This window comes from Cherax quadricarinatus, chromosome 46 (assembly GCF_038502225.1).
Source record: "Cherax quadricarinatus isolate ZL_2023a chromosome 46, ASM3850222v1, whole genome shotgun sequence".
In the NCBI taxonomy this organism is placed as follows: domain Eukaryota; kingdom Metazoa; phylum Arthropoda; class Malacostraca; order Decapoda; family Parastacidae; genus Cherax; species Cherax quadricarinatus.
The window spans coordinates 13,182,487-13,201,494 of NC_091337.1; the positions used below are offsets into that span (position 1 = coordinate 13,182,487).

The following is a 19,008-nucleotide window of genomic DNA, read 5'->3' on the forward strand; positions in this document are numbered from 1 at the left end:
CTATTCCACTTCCCCATGGAAATAAGAAGTAAACAAGAACAAGAACTAGTAAGAAAATAGAAGAAAACCCAGAGGGGTGTGTGTATATATGCTTGTACATACATGGATAGTGTGGCCTAAGTGTAAGTAAAAGTAGCAAGATGTACCTGAAATCTTGCATGTTTATCAGACAGAAGAAAGACACCAGCAATCCTACCATCATGTAAAACAATTGCAGGATTTTGTTTTATACTCGGCAGGGTGGTAGCACTTCCCTGGGCTGTTGCTGTCTATCAACCTACTACCTAGGTGATAAGAGAATATAGAAAATATTTTTATGATGGGTGTCTTATGTGAATAAAGATTAAATACAGTACTGTACTGCATTTTGTTTTTAATATATTGGCTGTGTTCCTCAGTTCATTTTTGTGCATGCAGTACAATATTTACAGCTATAGTTAATGTCATTTTCTTAGGTGCCAATCATATGAGGGTGGATTCAGTGGAACGCCTGGCATGGAAGCTCATGGCGGCTACACTTTTTGTGGCTTGGCAGCTCTCACCCTCCTGCATGCACACCACCTCTGTCACACACCAGCTCTTCTGGTCAGTGAACTTTCATTGTTTGTCACTATTGTAATATTTTAATCTTATGTTTTTCAGCATAATGATATTAGATGTTCTGGTAACTATTGTTGGTATTTGATTAAGGCTTTTTTACTTGTTATTATGAAGCAGGAGAGTTCAGTCTTATGTGATCTCAGTAGCTTACCCCATGGTGAAGATGGGTCACAAGGTCCACTCTATGCATTGCATGTGCCATGGGCATGGGAAGTGATTGGGATGGGCATTTGTTAATATAATGTAGTGGGTGGGAACTTTGAAATTTGTTTTTACTATTTTATCTCTAGGCTTTACATGGTCAGGTAGAACTGTTACCAGGTCATTTTGTTTATAAAATGAATGAGCTAAACTCTGTCAGGGGACATAGTTTCTTGTACCATTACTATACAGGAGGGCCCCTTTTGCATGACTCTGAAGTTCCTGACCCCGTACAGTAATCAGAAATCTCTGGCAGGTGGAAAAGTGTGTTTTTCATTATCGAATGCATCTAAAATGCCTGATAACGTGCTAAATACCACTCACAGTATATACAATACTTACCTTAAAATATGGTGCTGGTTGCCCTTCTCTTATGCCAACTGTTGTAAGAAAACAGTGGAAAAGCAGTAAAAGAACTCAGCATAATGAATAATGGCTTAGTTGAAAGCCAACCAAAATGTAAAACACCAAAAAGAGGGTTCTGTATATGTAGGGCCCTCCTGTAATTGGTCCTTTCTGAAAGTTGGACTAGCATGAATAGTGTAAAGAGGAGCTCTGCTTTCTGCATCTGCTAGAAAAATGACAGGATGGATAATGAGAACCTTCAAAACGAGGGATGCCAAGCCCATGATGACACTCTTCAGGTCACTTGTTCTACCTAGCTGGAATATTGCTGCACACTAACAGCACCTTTCAAGGCAGGTGAAATTGCCGACCTAGAAAATGTACAGAGAACCTTCATGGCGCGCATAACGGAGATAAAACACCTCAATTACTGGGAGCGCTTGAGATTCCTGAACCTGTATTCCCTGGAATGCAGGCGGGAGAGATACATGATTATATACACCTGGAAAATCCTAGAGGGACTAGTACCGAACTTGCACATGAAAATCACTCACTACGAAAGCAAAAGACTTGGCAGACGATGCAACAACCCCCCAATGAAAAGCAAGGGTGTCACTAGCACGTTAAGAGACCATACAATAAGTGTCAGGGGCCCGAGACTGTTCAACTGCCTCCCAGCATACATAAGGGGGATTACCAACAGACCCCTGGCAGTCTTCAAGCTGGCACTGGACAAGCACCTAAAGTCGGTTCCTGATCAGCCGGGCTGTGGCTCGTACGTTGGTTTGCATGCAGCCAGCAGTAACAGCCTGGTTGATCAGGCTCTGATCCACCAGGAGGCCTGGTCACAGACTGGGCCGCGGGGGCGTTGAACCCCGGAACTCTCTCCAGGTAAACTCCAGGTAAAACCATACAATAATTTACCCACCCATCTTTAATTTGCTATGGCATACTTGGTACTATATTTTTAAACAAGTTGGAATAAGAAAATATTGTATAATGTGACATGCTGACAGGGTACATGGTACAGATAGACACTGTTCTGAAGTTGTTATTAATGCCAAGTGAATGTATGCAAGAAATTATATATACAGTATAGGCAAGCCCCGCTTTACAGCGCTTTGCCTTACAGCATTTCACTAATACAGCGTTTTTTCAGTTATACCGATTTCATTTATTCAGACTTCCTACAATAAATATATTCACTACTCACTATAAGCTAAGGACGAAAAATATTTTAAGTAATGTGTGTACTGTATATGCATTTTTTAGGCCTAACTATATTGCTCACTTAATATATGATAGTATATATGTGTTATCATACTTTTATATTCATCAGAAAGTGAAAAAAAGGCTGTGATTTATTCACTTTACAGCAATTTTTGCTTTACAGCAGTAGTCTGGAACCTAACCTGCTGTATAAGCAGGGTCTTCCTGTATAAATGAAAAATGTGTACAGCTATTTCACATGTGTTAAAGAACATTTTGACATAACATTGGGTAGTAGTAGTAGTTAAGGGTATTGGGTAGAATGTAGATAGTGTAATACATCCATAGGAGAATGTGGCTGGCCTGTGATCATTAAATGTAATTCTAGCTTTTCACCAACAAGGGTAGGTGTGATAAGTGGTTGCTGAAGACACATACCAGAGTGTTATGTAGACTAACACTTTTTCTAGTTAAACATAGTTTGCACTTGTGTACATTCCAGCCGTATTAGCATGTGTTAAGACATGTCTGTATCCTGTACACTTCTGGCACTGACTCTTCTGCTCTCCTTTATTTGAGAATTGCTCTTAGGAGCATTTACCTAATGTAATAATGTATTATATGGAACATATTATTACGGTTTACTAAATTTAAAAAACAAAAGCTTTCATTTTTCTTTTTAGGTCACCCTCCCTCAGTGGGATATGGCTGGTTCATTAAAAAGAAAATATTTAAGTATTATGATGATAATAATAATGTTTTAATAAGCTTGTGAGGCCATCATATCAGTTTATTTGCTAAATTTTCTATCTATATAGAAAAGATTAGAGTTCAAACTCTTTCAGAAATATAAGGGATCTCAGTATTGGAGTATTAGGGCAAAGATTAGGTTTGGTCAGGTGACTGGAGTACTTGTGGATTAGGAGAATGTAACCATGCTGTTTTTTATTATTTGTTGATTGTGAATCCTGTTTTCAGAGGTGGGCGGTAAACCGTCAGATGCGTTTTGAGGGAGGCTTTCAAGGTCGCACAAATAAACTAGTGGATGGTTGCTACTCTTTTTGGCAAGGAGGGCTATTCCCAATACTGCATACTCTTCTGACTCAGGAAGGTAATATCATTTTAGCATCTTTTAATATTTTTTAACACACTGCCCATCTCCCACTGAGGTAGGGTGACCCAAAAAAAAAAGAAGAAACATTTTCACCATCACTTACTCTATCCTTGTCTTACCAGAGGCATACTGATAATACAATTCAGATACCCATCCAAACTGCAAATATCCCCACCTCTCCTTCAGAGTGCAGGCACTATACTTCCCACCTCTAGGACTCAAGTCCAGCTAACTGGTTTCCCTGAATCCTTTCATAATTGTTACCTTGCTAACACTCCACCAGAATGTCGTCATAAAAACCATTTGCCTCCACTCGTATATAACATTCTTACACACATCTTCTGGATGTCCAAGCCCTTGCATACAAAACCTTTACCCTGACCCTCCAACCTTTCTTAGAGAGACCCTTACCCTAAATCCTTCCACTACAGATTTGTACATCCTACAAGTCATCCTATTCAGCTTCATCCTCTCTAAATGTTCAGATCACCTCAACAACCCCTTCTCAGCTCTCTAGATAATACTTTCAGTAACTCTACACCTAATCTCCAAGCTACAAATTTTCTGCATATTTACACCACACATAGCCCAGACACGACATCTCCACTGCCTCCAGCTTTTCCTTGCTGCAACATTGGTAACCTATTTTTTTGCATACACATACTATGACATAATGAATTCATCATATTTATCATCTGTAGAGCAATTTACAGTATATTATTTCAAGAAAATTTTATTTTTTAATTTCTGGATTCACATTCTTAAAACCATTTATGTCAAACACGAATGATAAATTATGAAAGCCATTCTTTTCTTGGATAGATAAAGCATACGTACTGAACATACAGGCAGGCCCCGCTTATACACCAGACTAGGTTTTGGACTACTTTATTTATATATATACATGTATATAGCATGCCATATTGGAGATTAATCATTACTAGTTGTGTTTGTTTATTGTCTCAGTGTGCAGGGGCTATAAAGATCATTTTGAAATACAAAAAGTGAAAAACATGTAGCTTAAAATTATTGCTCAAATCAGAATAGTAGAATTACATGGAGAGCGTTTAAATCTGTAGAGGAAGGAAGGCGGGGTAGGGGTTGTCCTCGAAAAGGTTGGAAGGAAGGGGTAAGGGAGGTTTTGTGGGCGAGGGGCTTGGACTTCCAGCAGGCGTGCGTGAGCATGTTCGATAGGAGTGAATGGAGATGAATGGTATTTGGGACCTGATGATCTGTTGGAGTGTGAGCAGGGTAATATTTAGTGAAGGGATTCAGGGGAACCGGTTATTTTTATATAGCCGGACTTGAGTCTTGAAAATGGGAAGTACAATGCCTGCACTCTAAAGGAGGGGTTCGGGATATTGGCAGTTTGGAGGGATATGTTGTGTATCTTTATATGTACATATACTTCTAAACTGTTGTGTTCTGAGCACCTCTGCAAAAACAGTGATTATGTGTGAGTGAGGTGAAAGTGTTGAATGATGATGAAAGTACAGTGGACCCCCGCTTAACGATCACCTCCCATTGCGACCAATTATGTAAGTGTATTTATGTAAGTGCGTTTGTACGTGTATGTTTGGGGGTCTGAAATGGACTAATCTACTTCGCAATATTCCTTATGGGAACAAATTCGGTCAGTACTGGCACCTGAACATACTTCTGGAATGAAAAAATATCGTTAACCGGGGGTCCACTGTATTTTCTTTTTGGGGATTTTCTTTCTTTTTGGGTCACCCTGCCTTGGTGGGAGACGGCTGACTTGTTAAAAAAAAAAAAAAAAAAAAGAAAAAAAAAAAAATCAAGATGATCAGTATTATAAATTATAATTGTTGCAATCAAAACTAAACACTAAACCCAAAATGATTGATTATACAGACAGTATTATAGAGCAGGAAATTGTATGCATATTTAATTGACAACTTATTAAAGCCTGTGTTAGGCTTTTTTTCCTCTCAGTGGCTATCTTCGGCCCAGGCAGGGTAACCCAAAGAAGAAAACCCATTCATGCTTCTTGCCAGGAGTGTGCTAACATAACTTTTGCATTGTAAGATATATTTTGGATTAGAGAATGAGAACTACCTTGACTGTCTTAATGCAACTGAACTGTATTTACTTGACATTGTTTAATAAAATATTTATATTGTAGATGCAGTAAATATCAGCGCTGAACATTGGATGTTCCATCAAGAGGCACTTCAAGAATATTTACTATTATGTTGTCAGCATCAACGAGGTGGACTCATTGATAAACCTGGAAAGTATGTTTTTGTCTCTACTCTGTATATGATCTGTGACCCAAGTGTCTTAGGCTGGATATGTTAAATATTGTGCTATCACTAATGATTGTAAAAGGAAGAAATTATCTGAATATTTTTTTGTGTAAAGGTAGAAAATTGAAAGCGAACATAGATAAGAGTAAGGTGATGAGGGTATCAAATGATTTAGATAAAGAAAAATTAGATATTACATTGGAGGGAAGGGTATGGAAGAAGTGAATGTTTTCAGATATACAGTGGAACCTCTGCTTGCGAATTTAATCCATTCCATGACCTTGCTCATAACTGGATTTGCTCATTTGCAGAGTCAATTTTCCTCATTTAAATTAATTGAAATGCAATTAATCCATTCCAGTGGAATTCAGTACTAAAATAATTTTGCTAATATCAACTCTACTGTTTATTTATCTATCACAATTCATCTAATATGACATATTGAACAATATAAATAACATTGAAACCTGATTTATACTCTAAAATGAATAAAATATGTCATTCATGTATTGGTTTGGGCAGTGTCGGCGGTGGATGAGAGTTTGTCTGGAGACCGGACAAAATACTTCTTGAATATTTCGCATTCGTCATCTCTACGGCTTATTTATCTATCACAATTCATCTAATATGACATAACAAGCAATATAAATAACATAGAAACCTGATATATACTCTAGAATGAATAAAATATGTCACTATATATGTGTGACGATGGCGGCGGGCGACGAGTGCTTGTCTGGAAACAGGACAAAATACTCCTTGAATATTTCGCTATAATCAACTCTACAGCTTATTTATCTATCACATTTCATCTAATATGACATAAACAATATAAATAACACAGAACCCTGATATATACTCTAGAATGAATAAAATATGTCATTATGTAACAGGTGGAGGCGCCACAACTGCTCCCTCTTTGTTGTGGTAAACACTGCCAAATAGTGACGGCCTTTTGAAACTGTCTATTATTATAATTATTGTTATGTAGTACATTATTATTATATATATTTTAATATATTATTATTATATGGTAGTAGGTTGGTAGACAGCAACCACCCAGGGAGGTACTACCGTCCTGCCAAGTGAATGTAAAACGAAGCCTGTGATTGTTTTACATGATGGTAGGATTGCTGATGTCTTTTGTCTGTCTCATAAATATGCAAGATTACAGGCATGTCTTGCTACTTCTACTTACACTTAGGTCACACTACACATACATGTACACATTTATTTATACACACTCATCTGAGTTTTCTTTGATTTTATCTTAATAGTTCTTGGTCTTATTAATTTTCCTTTTATATCCATGGGGAAGTGGAATAAGAATCTTTCCTCCGTAAGCCATGCGTGTTGTAAAAGTCAACTAAAATGCCGGGAACAATGGGCTAGTAACCCCTTTTCCTGTAAAGATTACTAAAAAGAATAAGAAGAAGAAAATTGTCAAAGTGGGAAGTCTGAATGTGCGTGGATGTTGTGCAGATGATAAGAAAGAGATGATTGTGGATGTTATGAATGAGAAGAAGCTGGATGTCCTGGCTTTAAGTGAAACAAAGCTGAAGGGGGTGGGAGAGTTTCAGTGGAGAGGAATAAATGGGATTAGGTCAGGGGTTTCAAATAGAGTTAGAGCTAAAGAAGGAGTAGCAATAATGTTGAAGGATAAGCTATGGCAGGAAAAGAGGGACTATAAATGTATTAATTCAAGGATTATGTGGAGTAAAATAAAGATTGGATGTGAAAAGTGGGTTATAATAAGCGTGTATGCACCTGGAGAAGAGAGAAGTGTAGAGGAGAGAGAGAGATTTTGGGAAATGTTGAGTGAATGCGTGGGGAGTTTTGAATCAAGTGTGAGAGTAATGGTGGTTGGGGATTTTAATGCTAAAGTGGGTAAAAATGTTATGGAGGGAGTAGTAGGTAAATTTGGGGTGCCAGGGGTAAATGTAAATGGGGAGCCTTTAATTGAGCTATGTGTAGAAAGAAATTTGGTAATAAGTAATACATATTTTATGAAAAAGAGGATAAATAAATATACAAGGTATGATGTAGCACGTAATGAAAGTAGTTTATTAGATTATGTATTGGTGGATAAAAGGTTGATGGGTAGGCTCCAGGATGTACATGTTTATAGAGGGGCAACTGATATATCGGATCATTATTTAGTTGTAGCTACAGTTAGAGTAAGAGGTAGATGGGAAAAGAGGAAGGTGGCAACAACAAGTAAGAGGGAGGTGAAAGTGTACAAACTAAGGGAGGAGGAAGTTCGGGTGAGATATAAGCGACTATTGGCAGAAAGGTGGGCTAGTGCAAAGATGAGTAGTGGGGGGGTTGAAGAGGGTTGGAATAGTTTTAAAAATGCAGTATTAGAATGTGGGGCAGAAGTTTGTGGTTATAGGAGGGTGGGGGCAGGAGGAAAGAGGAGTGATTGGTGGAATGATGAAGTAAAGGGTGTGATAAAAGAGAAAAAGGTAGCTTATGGGAGGTTTTTACAAAGCAGAAGTGTTATAAGAAGAGCAGAGTATATGGAGAGTAAAAGAAAGGTAAAGAGAGTGGTGAGAGAGTGCAAAAGGAGAGCAGATGATAGAGTGGGAGAGGCACTGTCAAGAAATTTTAATGAAAATAAGAAAAAATTTTGGAGTGAGTTAAACAAGTTAAGAAAGCCTAGGGAAAATATGGATTTGTCAGTTAAAAACAGAGTAGGGGAGTTAGTAGATGGGGAGATGGAGGTATTGGGAAGATGGCGAGAATATTTTGAGGAACTTTTAAATGTTAAGGAAGAAACAGAGGCAGTAATTTCATGCACTGGTCAGGGAGGTATACCATCTTTTAGGAGTGAAGAAGAGCAGAATGTAAGTGTGGGGGAGGTACGTGAGGCATTACGTAAAATGAAAGGGGGTAAAGCAGCTGGAACTGATGGGATCATGACAGAAATGTTAAAAGCAGGGGGGGATATAGTGTTGGAGTGGTTGGTACTTTTGTTTAATAAATGTATGAAAGAGGGGAAGGTACCTAGGGATTGGCAGAGAGCATGTATAGTCCCTTTATATAAAGGGAAAGGGGACAAAAGAGACTGTAAAAATTATAGAGGAATAAGCTTACTGAGTATACCAGGAAAAGTGTACGGTAGGGTTATAATTGAAAGAATTAGAGGTAAGACAGAATGTAGGATTGCGGATGAGCAAGGAGGTTTTAGAGTGGGTAGGGGATGTGTAGATCAGGTGTTTACATTGAAGCATATATGTGAACAGTATTTAGATAAAGATAGAGAAGTTTTTATTGCATTTATGGATTTAGAAAAGGCATATGATAGAGTGGATAGAGGAGCAATGTGGCAGATGTTGCAAGTATATGGAATAGGTGGTAAGTTATTAAATGCTGTAAAGAGTTTTTATGAGGATAGTGAGGCTCAGGTTAGGGTGTGTAGAAGAGAGGGAGACTACTTCCCGGTAAAAGTAGGTCTTAGACAGGGATGTGTAATGTCACCATGGTTGTTTAATATATTTATAGATGGGGTTGTAAAGGAAGTAAATGCTAGGGTGTTTGGGAGAGGGGTGGGATTAAATTATGGGGAATCAAATTCAAAATGGGAATTGACACAGTTACTTTTTGCTGATGATACTGTGCTTATGGGAGATTCTAAAGAAAAATTGCAAAGGTTAGTGGATGAGTTTGGGAATGTGTGTAAAGGTAGAAAGTTGAAAGTGAACATAGAAAAGAGTAAGGTGATGAGGGTGTCAAATGATTTAGATAAAGAAAAATTGGATATCAAATTGGGGAGGAGGAGTATGGAAGAAGTGAATGTTTTCAGATACTTGGGAGTTGACGTGTCGGCGGATGGATTTATGAAGGATGAGGTTAATCATAGAATTGATGAGGGAAAAAAGGTGAGTGGTGCGTTGAGGTATATGTGGAGTCAAAAAACGTTATCTATGGAGGCAAAGAAGGGAATGTATGAAAGTATAGTAGTACCAACACTCTTATATGGGTGTGAAGCTTGGGTGGTAAATGCAGCAGCGAGGAGACGGTTGGAGGCAGCGGAGATGTCCTGTTTAAGGGCAATGTGTGGTGTAAATATTATGCAGAAAATTCGGAGTGTGGAAATTAGGAGAAGGTGTGGAGTTAATAAAAGTATTAGTCAGAGGGCAGAAGAGGGGTTGTTGAGGTGGTTTGGTCATTTAGAGAGAATGGATCACAGTAGAATGACATGGAAAGCATATAAATCTATAGGGGAAGGAAGGCGGGGTAGGGGTCGTCCTCGAAAGGGTTGGAGAGAGGGGGTAAAGGAGGTTTTGTGGGTAAGGGGCTTGGACTTCCAGCAAGCGTGCGTGAGCGTGTTAGATAGGAGTGAATGGAGACGAATGGTACTTGGGACCTGACGATCTGTTGGAGTGTGAGCAGGGTAATATTTAGTGAAGGGATTCAGGGAAACCGGTTATTTTCATATAGTCGGACTTGAGTCCTGGAAATGGGAAGTACAATGCCTGCACTTTAAAGGAGGGGTTTGGGATATTGGCAGTTTGGAGGGATATGTTGTGTATCTTTATATGTTTATGCTTCTAGACTGTTGTATTCTGAGCACCTCTGCAAAAACAGTGATAATGTGCGAGTGTGGTGAAAGTGTTGAATGATGATGAAAGTATTTTCTTTTTGGGGATTTTCTTTCTTTTTTGGGTCACCCTGCCTCGGTGGGAGACGGCCGACTTGTTGAAAAAAAAAAAAAAAAAAAAAAAAATTATTATTATTATTATTATTATTATTATTATTATTATTATTATTATACTATTATTATATGTATCTAGGTAGTAGGTTGGTAGACAGCAACCACCCAGGGAGGTACTACCGTCCTGCCAAGTGAGTGTAAAACGAAAGCCTGTAATTGTTTTACATGATGGTAGGATTGCTGGTGTCCTTTTTTCTGTCTCATGAACATGCAAGATTTCAGGTACGTCTTACTACTTCTAATTACACTTAGGTCACACTACACATACATGTACAAGCATATATATACATACCCCTCTGGGTTTTCTTCTATTTTCTTACTAGTTCTTGTTCTTGTTTACTTCTTTGTTTATCTCTATGGAGAAGTGGAACAGAATTCTTCCTCTGTAAGCTATGCATGTTGTAAGAGGCAACTAAAATGCCAGGAGCAAGGGCCTTGTAACCCCTTCTCCTGTATAAATTACTAAATTTAAAAAGAGAAATTTTCGTTTTTCTTTTTGGGCCACCCTACCTTGGTGGGATACGGCTGGTTTGTTGAAAGATTATACGTATTATTATTATTACAATATAAATAATTTGTAATTTTTATTCACACCAAAAATATAAGATTTACTGTTATGCAGACTACTGCCTTACTGCGGTAACATTCATTAACAACTGGGACCTCTTCTATGGCAGAAATGACATGTATGCCAGGGATGGGGTTCACTTATCTAGGTCTGGGGTGGTAGCACTGGCAACTGCAGTGGAGGGAGCAGTTAGGACTTTAAACTAGGAATAGTTAGTGGTATGGGTTTTGGCAGGAAAACAGTGAAGTCCCAGTGTAGTAATATTACGAGTTCTAGGGAAACTAGTAATAAGCAGAACGAGGTAGATATTGAAAAGCCAGGGACTTTGGGTGATAAGGACAGTAATAAGTTTAGTAGAAAAACAGAAATGAGCAGGAAGGGTAAAGAGAAAGGAGAGTCTTTCAATGTTTATTATGCTAATTGCCGTAGTGCTAGGAATAAGATGGACGAGTTGAGATTAGTTGCTAGTGCAGGTAACATTGATGTATTTGCCTTAACTGAGACGTGGTTTAATTCAAAAAGTCGGGACATGCCTGCGGAATGTCGTATTCAGGGTTTTAAATTGTTCCAAGTAGATAGAAGTATCGGGTAGGGGGGTGGGGTGGCATTGTATGTCCGAGATCGCTTGAACTGTGTTGCATAAAAACGGGTATTAAGTCTGAAGTAACACATACAGAGTCTGTTTGGATAGAATTTTCAGAGGGGGCATGAAAAACTGATTTTAGGAGTGATATACCGTCCCCCAAACTTAGATAGGGACCAAGGGAGACTACTATGGGAGGAAATTGTTAAGGCCACAAGGCACGATAATGTAGTAATTCTAGGAGACTTTAACTTTAGTCATATTGATTGGAATTTCTTGACTGGGAATTTAGAATCATACGACTTCGTAGAAGTAGTTCAGGATTGTTTTTTGAAGCAGTTTGTGACAGAACCTACAAGGGGAAATAACCTGCTTGACTTAGTTATGGCAAACAATGAATCCCTTGTTAATAATTTAGAAATTTCAGAGGAACTGGGTGCTAGCGACCACAAATCAATTACATTTAGCATTGAATGGAAGTACGATAGTAGCGATAACTCAGTAACAGTCCCAGATTTTCGCTTAGCAGATTACGATGGGCTTAGAGAACACTTATCTGTTGACTGGGGTAACGAAGTGAGCTATCAATATGACAGTTTTCTGAACACTATACATGCTGCTCAAAGAACGTTTATCCCATATAAAGAAATTAGATCAAATAGAAATGACCCAAAATGGATGAATAATAGGCTCAAATATCTACTAGGGCATAAGAAAGGAATTTATAGGCATATCAAAAGAGGTGAGGGTCATCTTATGAATCAGTATATTGACATTCAGAGGGACATTAAAAAGGGGATAAGAAAAGCTAAAAGGGACTATGAAATTAAAGTTGCTAGGGATTCTAAAACTAACCCAAAAAGTTTTTTCCAGGTCTATAGAACAAAAGTTAGAGATAAGATAGGTCCCCTTAAAAATAACTATGGGCACCTTACTGACAAAGAGAATGAAATGTGCTCGATTTTTAATAATTATTTTCTCTCAGTTTTTACACAGGAAGACACTAACAATATTCCAGTAATTAATTTTTATAGTTGGCTAGAAGAAGATAAATTATGTAACATCACAGTCACTAGTGAAATGGTTGTGAAGCAGATAGACAGACTGAAGCAAAATAAGTCGCCGGGTCCTGATGAGGTTTTTTCAAGGGTTCTTAAGGAATGCAAAATGGAACTCTGTGAACCATTAACTAATATTTTTAATTTATCTCTTCAAACAGGTGTAGTGTCTGATATGTGGAAGATGGCTAATGTAATTCCTATTTTTAAAACAGGGGACAAGTCGTTACCGTCAAATTACCGCCCAATAAGCCTGACCTCAATTGTAGGCAAATTACTAGAGTCAATTATAGCTGAAATTATAAGAAGCCATCTCGATAAGCATAGCTTGATTAATGATACTCAGCATGGATTCACAAGAGGCCGGTCTTGTCTAACTAATTTATTAACTTTCTTCAGTGAAGCTTTTGAGGCTGTTGACCACGATAAAGAATTTGATATTATTTACTTAGATTTTAGTAAGGCTTTTGATAGAGTTCCGCACCATAGACTGTTAAAGAAAGTGGCAGCTCATGGCATTGGGGGAAAAGTGCTCTCGTGGATCGAGTCATGGCTCACTGACAGGAAGCAGAGAGTGTCCATAAATGGGGTTAAATCCGAGTGGGGATCTGTAACAAGTGGCATTCCACAGGGATCAGTCTTGGGCCCGTTGTTGTTTATAATATATATCAATGATCTTGATGAGGGAATTACTAGTGATATGAGCAAATTCGCCGATGACACAAAGATAGGTAGGATAATTGATTCAAACGTAGATGTTATGGAACTTCAGGAGGATTTAAACAAACTCTATTCTTGGTCAGAAAAGTGGCAAATGCAGTTCAATGTAGATAAATGCAAGGTTCTGAAGCTTGGGAGTGCCCATAACCCTAGTACTTATAAGTTAAATGATGTAGAACTTAGCCATACAGATTGCAAAAAGGACTTGGGGGTTATGGTGAGCAGCAACCTTAAACCAAGACAGCAATGCCTAAGCGTACGTAATAAGGCAAATAGATTACTGGGATTTATATCAAGAAGTGTAAGCAACAGAAGTCCAGAGGTCATACTGCAGCTTTGTACATCATTAGTAAGGCCTCACCTAGATTATGCAGCTCAGTTCTGGTCTCCATATTACAGAATGGACATAAATTCGTTAGAAAACATTCAGCGTAGGATGACTAAATTAATACATAGCATTAGAAATCTTCCTTATGAAGAAAGATTGAAGACTCTTAAGTTACATTCACTTGTTAGACAAAGAATGAGGGGAGACCTGATCGAAGTGTGTAAGTGGAAGATAGGTATTAATAAAGGGGATATTAATAAGGTCTTGAGGATGTCTCTCCAAGAGAGAACCTGCAGTAATGGATTTAAATTAGATAAGTTTAGATTTAGAAAGGACATAGGAAAGTATTGGTTTGGAAATAGGGTAGTTGATGAGTGGAGCAGTCTACCTAGTTGGGTTATTGAGGCTGGGACTTTGGGTAGTTTCAAATTTAGGTTGGATAAGTACATGAGTGGGAGGGGTTGGATTTGAGTGGGACTTTCACATCAGAGCTTATTTCTTGGGTGGCATTGAAAATTGGGTTGGGCAAATGTTTTGTTAGTGGGATGAATTGTAAAGGACCTGCTTAGTATGGGCCAACAGGCCTCCTGCAGTGTTCCTCCTTTCTTATGTTCTTATAATTGTATAAAGGTCAACCCATTCACGACTGCATATTGGAATGGGCAGTGACGTCATTTGTTTACTCTTGAACATAGCCAAAACAATCGAACATTTGTCCTACGTTGAGCTCAATTTCAAGGTACTTTTTGTCGTGAAAGCAATCAAAATCATATCTATGTAATATATCTTCCATTCTATCAAATGAGACCAAAAAAACGAGAATACAACCATAAAAACCATACAAAAATACCGTTAAGGTGTGGCTAGTTGCTGAGAGGTGAACTCATTATTTATGCTCCGATTTCTTTCATTTTTGGTGTACATTAAGAAGCATCTTTCCACCATATATTGTCCAAGTTTCAATAAGATAGTCCAACAGACAAATGAGATCCAATTCCCTAGATCAAGATCTCCTCACCAGCATCGAGGAACCTCCCTTGAGTCCTGCTCGCTTATGAAAATTTCGCTCGCGTATGGAAGCAAAAAATCGACCCATCTACTTCTCGTATTTGGAAAATTTGCACGTGGATGGGCATGCAAGTAGAGGTTCCACTGTATTTGGGAGTTGACTTGTCAGTGGATGGGTTTATGAAGGATGAGGTTAACCATAGAATTGATGAAGAAAAAAAGGTGAGTGGTGCGTTGAGGTATCTGTGGAGACAAAAAATGTTATCCATGGAGGCAAAAAAGGGAATGTACAAGAGTATAGTGGTACCAACACTTATATGGGTATGAGGCATGGGTTGTAAATGCTGCAGTGAGGAGAAGGCTGGAGTCAGTGGAGATGTCATGTCTAAGGGCAATGTGTGGTGTAAATATTATGCAGAGAATTCGGAATATGGAAATTAGAAGGTGTGGAGTTACTAAAAGTATTAGTCAGAGGACTGAATAGGGGTTGTTGAGGTGGTTTGGTCATTTAAAGAGCCTGGAACAAAGTAGAATGACTTGGAGAGCATATAAATCTGTAGGGGAAGGATGACAAGGTAGTGGTCATCCCCAAAAAGGTTAGAGGGAAGGGGTAAAAGAGGTTTTGTGGGTGAGGGGCTTGGACTTTCAGCAAGCGTGCGTGAGCATGTTAGTTAGGAATGAGTGGAGACGAATGGTTTTTGGGACCTGACGAACTATTGGAGTGTGAGCAGGCTAATATTTTGTGAAGGGATTCAGGGAAACCTGTTAGCTGGACTTGAGTCCTAGATATGGGAAGTACAATGCCTGCACTTTAAAGGAGGGATTTGGGATATTGGCAGTTTGGAGGGACATCTAAACTGTCATATCTGAGTGCCTCTGCAAAGACAGTGATTATGTATGAGTGATGGTGAAAGTGTTGAATGGTGAAAGTTTTTTCTTTTTTTTGGGTCACCTTTCCGCGGTGGAAAACGGCCGATGTGTTAAAAAAAAAAAAATTTCATAACTCATTTTCTCCAAGGGTACAATATGATTATCTCTTTCTAGAACTGCATAGTAAGATAACATGAAGGAATTCAGGAAAACAGCTTACTAGGAATTAATTTCTAGAGGTGGGAAGTAGTGCTTGCAAGAAAGCTGTATGTGGGTGATGTTATTCGGTAGATCATTTGAACTGTGATATCCACACACTTTGCCTTAATGGGAAATGTCAGGCATGTTAAAAATAAACATTAAATGTCATTAAACATAATGGATTTATTTATGGCCCTGTGGGAAGCCTGGCACAATGTATACTATATTCTATTTTTCAGCCTTCAATCGTCTTGTGCAATTTCGTTCCTCCTAGAAAAAAAAAAGTTGTGGCCATGGTTCATGGAGCACCACTCCCTGAAGCACATCTGATATAATAAAAAACTCATGAAGACTGTACTGTATAAGCTTAGAATTAGTGAAAAAAAAAAAAAAAAAAAGTCTGACAGAGACTAGTTTGGATAAACCTGTTAATGTTATACCAGATTTTGTCACTATGCTTCAGTTTTTGAATATTCACTGCAGCATAGGATGATAAGTTTTTACTGTTTTTTTTTTTTTAATAAATTTTTAAAAATAAAACACACCGACAAAATTGTCACATCCTAAAGTTATAGCTAAGAAATTTTCTTAGAAATCATTGTTAGTGTTAAGAGTGTTCATCAGATGTGGTTACAAGAGGGAAGGAGAGCGATTGGTGGAATAATGAGGTAAAGAGAGTAGCAAGAGAAAAAGTTAGCATATGAGAAGTTTTTACAAAGTAGAAGTGATGCAAGGAGGGAGGACTATATGGAGAGAAAAAGAGAGGTTAAGAAAGTGGTGAAGGAATGTTAAAGGAGAGCAAATGAGAGAGTGAGTGAGATACTATCAACAAATTTTGCTGAGAATAAGAAAAAGTTTTGGAGTGAGATTCATAAGAAAGCCTAGGGAACAAATTGATTTGACAGTTAAAAATAGGAGAGGAGCGTTATTAGATGGAGAGTTGGAAGCATTGGGAAGATGGACGGAATATTTTAAGGAACTGTTAAATGTTGATGAAGGTAGGGAAGCTGTGATTTCGTGCTTTGGGCAGGGAGGAGTGAGGAAGAACCAGTTGCGAGTGTGGGGAAGGTGTGTGAAGCAGTGGCTAGAATGAAAAGGGGTAAAGCAGCTGGGATTGATGGGATAAAGACAAATGTTAAAAGTAGGTGGAGATATAGTTTTGGAATGGTTGGTGCTTTTATTTAAATGTATGGAAGAGGGGAAGGTACCTAGGGACTGACAGAGAGCATGCATAGTTCCTTTGTATAAGGGAAAAGGGAACAAAAGAGTGTAAAAATTAGAGGGGAATAAAGCCTGTTGAGTATGAGTGTCATAAGAGGCCACTAAACTGCCAGGAGCAAGGGGCTAGTAACTCCTCCTGTATACATAACTAAATTTATAAAGAGAAACTTTCGTTTTTCTTTTGGGGCCACCCTGCTTTTGTGGGATATGGCCTGTTTGTTGAAAGAAGCCCGTTGAGTATATCTGGTAAGTGTATAGTAGAGTTATTTTTGAAAGAATTAAGAGTAAGACAGAGAGCAGAATCACAAATGAACAAGGAAGCTTTAGGAAGGGTAGGGGGCGTGTAGACAAAGTGTTTACATGAAGCATATAGGTGAACAGTATTTAGATAAGGGTAAAGAAGTTTTCGTTGCAGTTATGGATTTGGAAAAAGGCATATGATAGGGTGGACAGGAGAGCAGTGTGGCAGATGTTGCAAATATTTTTTTATTTATTAACACACTGGCCGATTCCCACCAAGGCAGGGTGGCCTGAAAAAGAAAAACTTTCACCATCATTCACTCCATCACTGTCTTGCCAGAAGGGTGCTTTACACTTCAGTTTTTAAACTACAACATTAACACCCCTCCTTCAGAGTGCAGGCACTGTACTTCTCATCTCCATGACTCAAGTCCGGCCTGCCGGTTTCCCTGAATCCCTTCATAAATGTTACTTTGCTCATACTTCAACAGCACGTCAAGTATTAAAAACCATTCGTCTCCATTCACTCCTATCAAGTATGCTCACACATGCCTGCTGGAAGTCCAAGCCCCTTGCACACAAAACCTCCTTTACCCCCTCCCTCCAACCTTTCCTAGGCCGACCCCTACCCCGCCTTCCTTCCACTACAGACTAATACACTCTTGAAGTCATTCTGTTTCGCTCCATTCTCTCTACATGTCCGAACCACCTCAACAACCCATCCTCAGCCCTCTGGACAACAGTTTTGGCAATCCCGCACCTCCTCCTAACTTCCAAACTACGAATTCTCTGCATTATATTCACACCACACATTGCCCTCAGACATGACATCTCCACTGCCTCCAGCCTTCTCCTCGCTGCAACATTCATCACCCATGCTTCACACCCATACAGGAGTGTTGGTAAAACTATACTCTCATACATTCCCCTCTTTGCTTCCAAGGACAAAGTTCTGTCTCCACAGACTCCTAAGTGCACCGCTCACCCTTTTCCCCTCATCAATTCTATGATTCACCTCATCTTTCATAGACCCATCCGCTGACACGTCCACTCCCAAATATCTGAATACATTCACCTCCTCCATACTCTCTCCCTCCAATCTGATATCCAACCTTTCATCACCTAATCTTTTTGTTATCCTCATAACCTTACTCTTTCCTGTATTCACTTTTAATTTTCTTCTTTTACATACCCTACCAAATTCATCCACCAACTTCTGCAACTTCTCTTCAGAATCACCCAAGAGCACAGTGTCATCAGCAAAGAGCAACTGTGACAACTCCCACTTTATGTGTGATTCTTTATCTTTTAACTCCACACCTCTTGCCAAAACCCTCGCATTTACTTCTCTTACAACCCCATCTATAAATATATTGAACAACCCCGGTGACATCACACATCCTTGTCTAAGGCCTACTTTTACTGGGAAATAATCTCCCTCTTTCCTACATACTCTAACTTGAGCCTCACTATCCTCGTAAAAACTCTTCACTGCTTTCAGTTACCTACCTCCTATACCACATATCTGCAACATCTGCCACATTGTCCCCCCTATCCACCCTGTCATACACCTTTTCCAAATCCATAAATGCCACAAAAACCTCTTTAGCCTTATCTAAATACTGTTCACTTATATGTTTCACTGTAAACACCTGGTCCACACACCACCTACCTTTCCTAAAGCCTCCTTGTTCATCTGCTATCCTATTCTCCATCTTACTCTTAATTCTTTCAATAATAACTCTACCATACACT

At 38.8% G+C, this 19,008-nt stretch overlaps 1 protein-coding gene across 2 annotated transcripts in view; it reads left to right on the forward strand.

Moving 5' to 3' along the window:
• The window catches only part of Fntb (Farnesyl transferase beta subunit), a 42,274-nt gene that overhangs the window by 7,657 nt on the left and 15,609 nt on the right, over positions 1–19,008 (forward strand). For both annotated transcript variants that reach the window (XM_053788075.2, XM_053788074.2), the window contains exons 5-7: positions 456–585; positions 3,334–3,466; positions 5,616–5,727. In XM_053788075.2, coding sequence (XP_053644050.1) covers positions 456–585; positions 3,334–3,466; positions 5,616–5,727 — 375 coding nt within the window. The remainder of the gene's footprint in view (positions 1–455; positions 586–3,333; positions 3,467–5,615; positions 5,728–19,008) is intronic.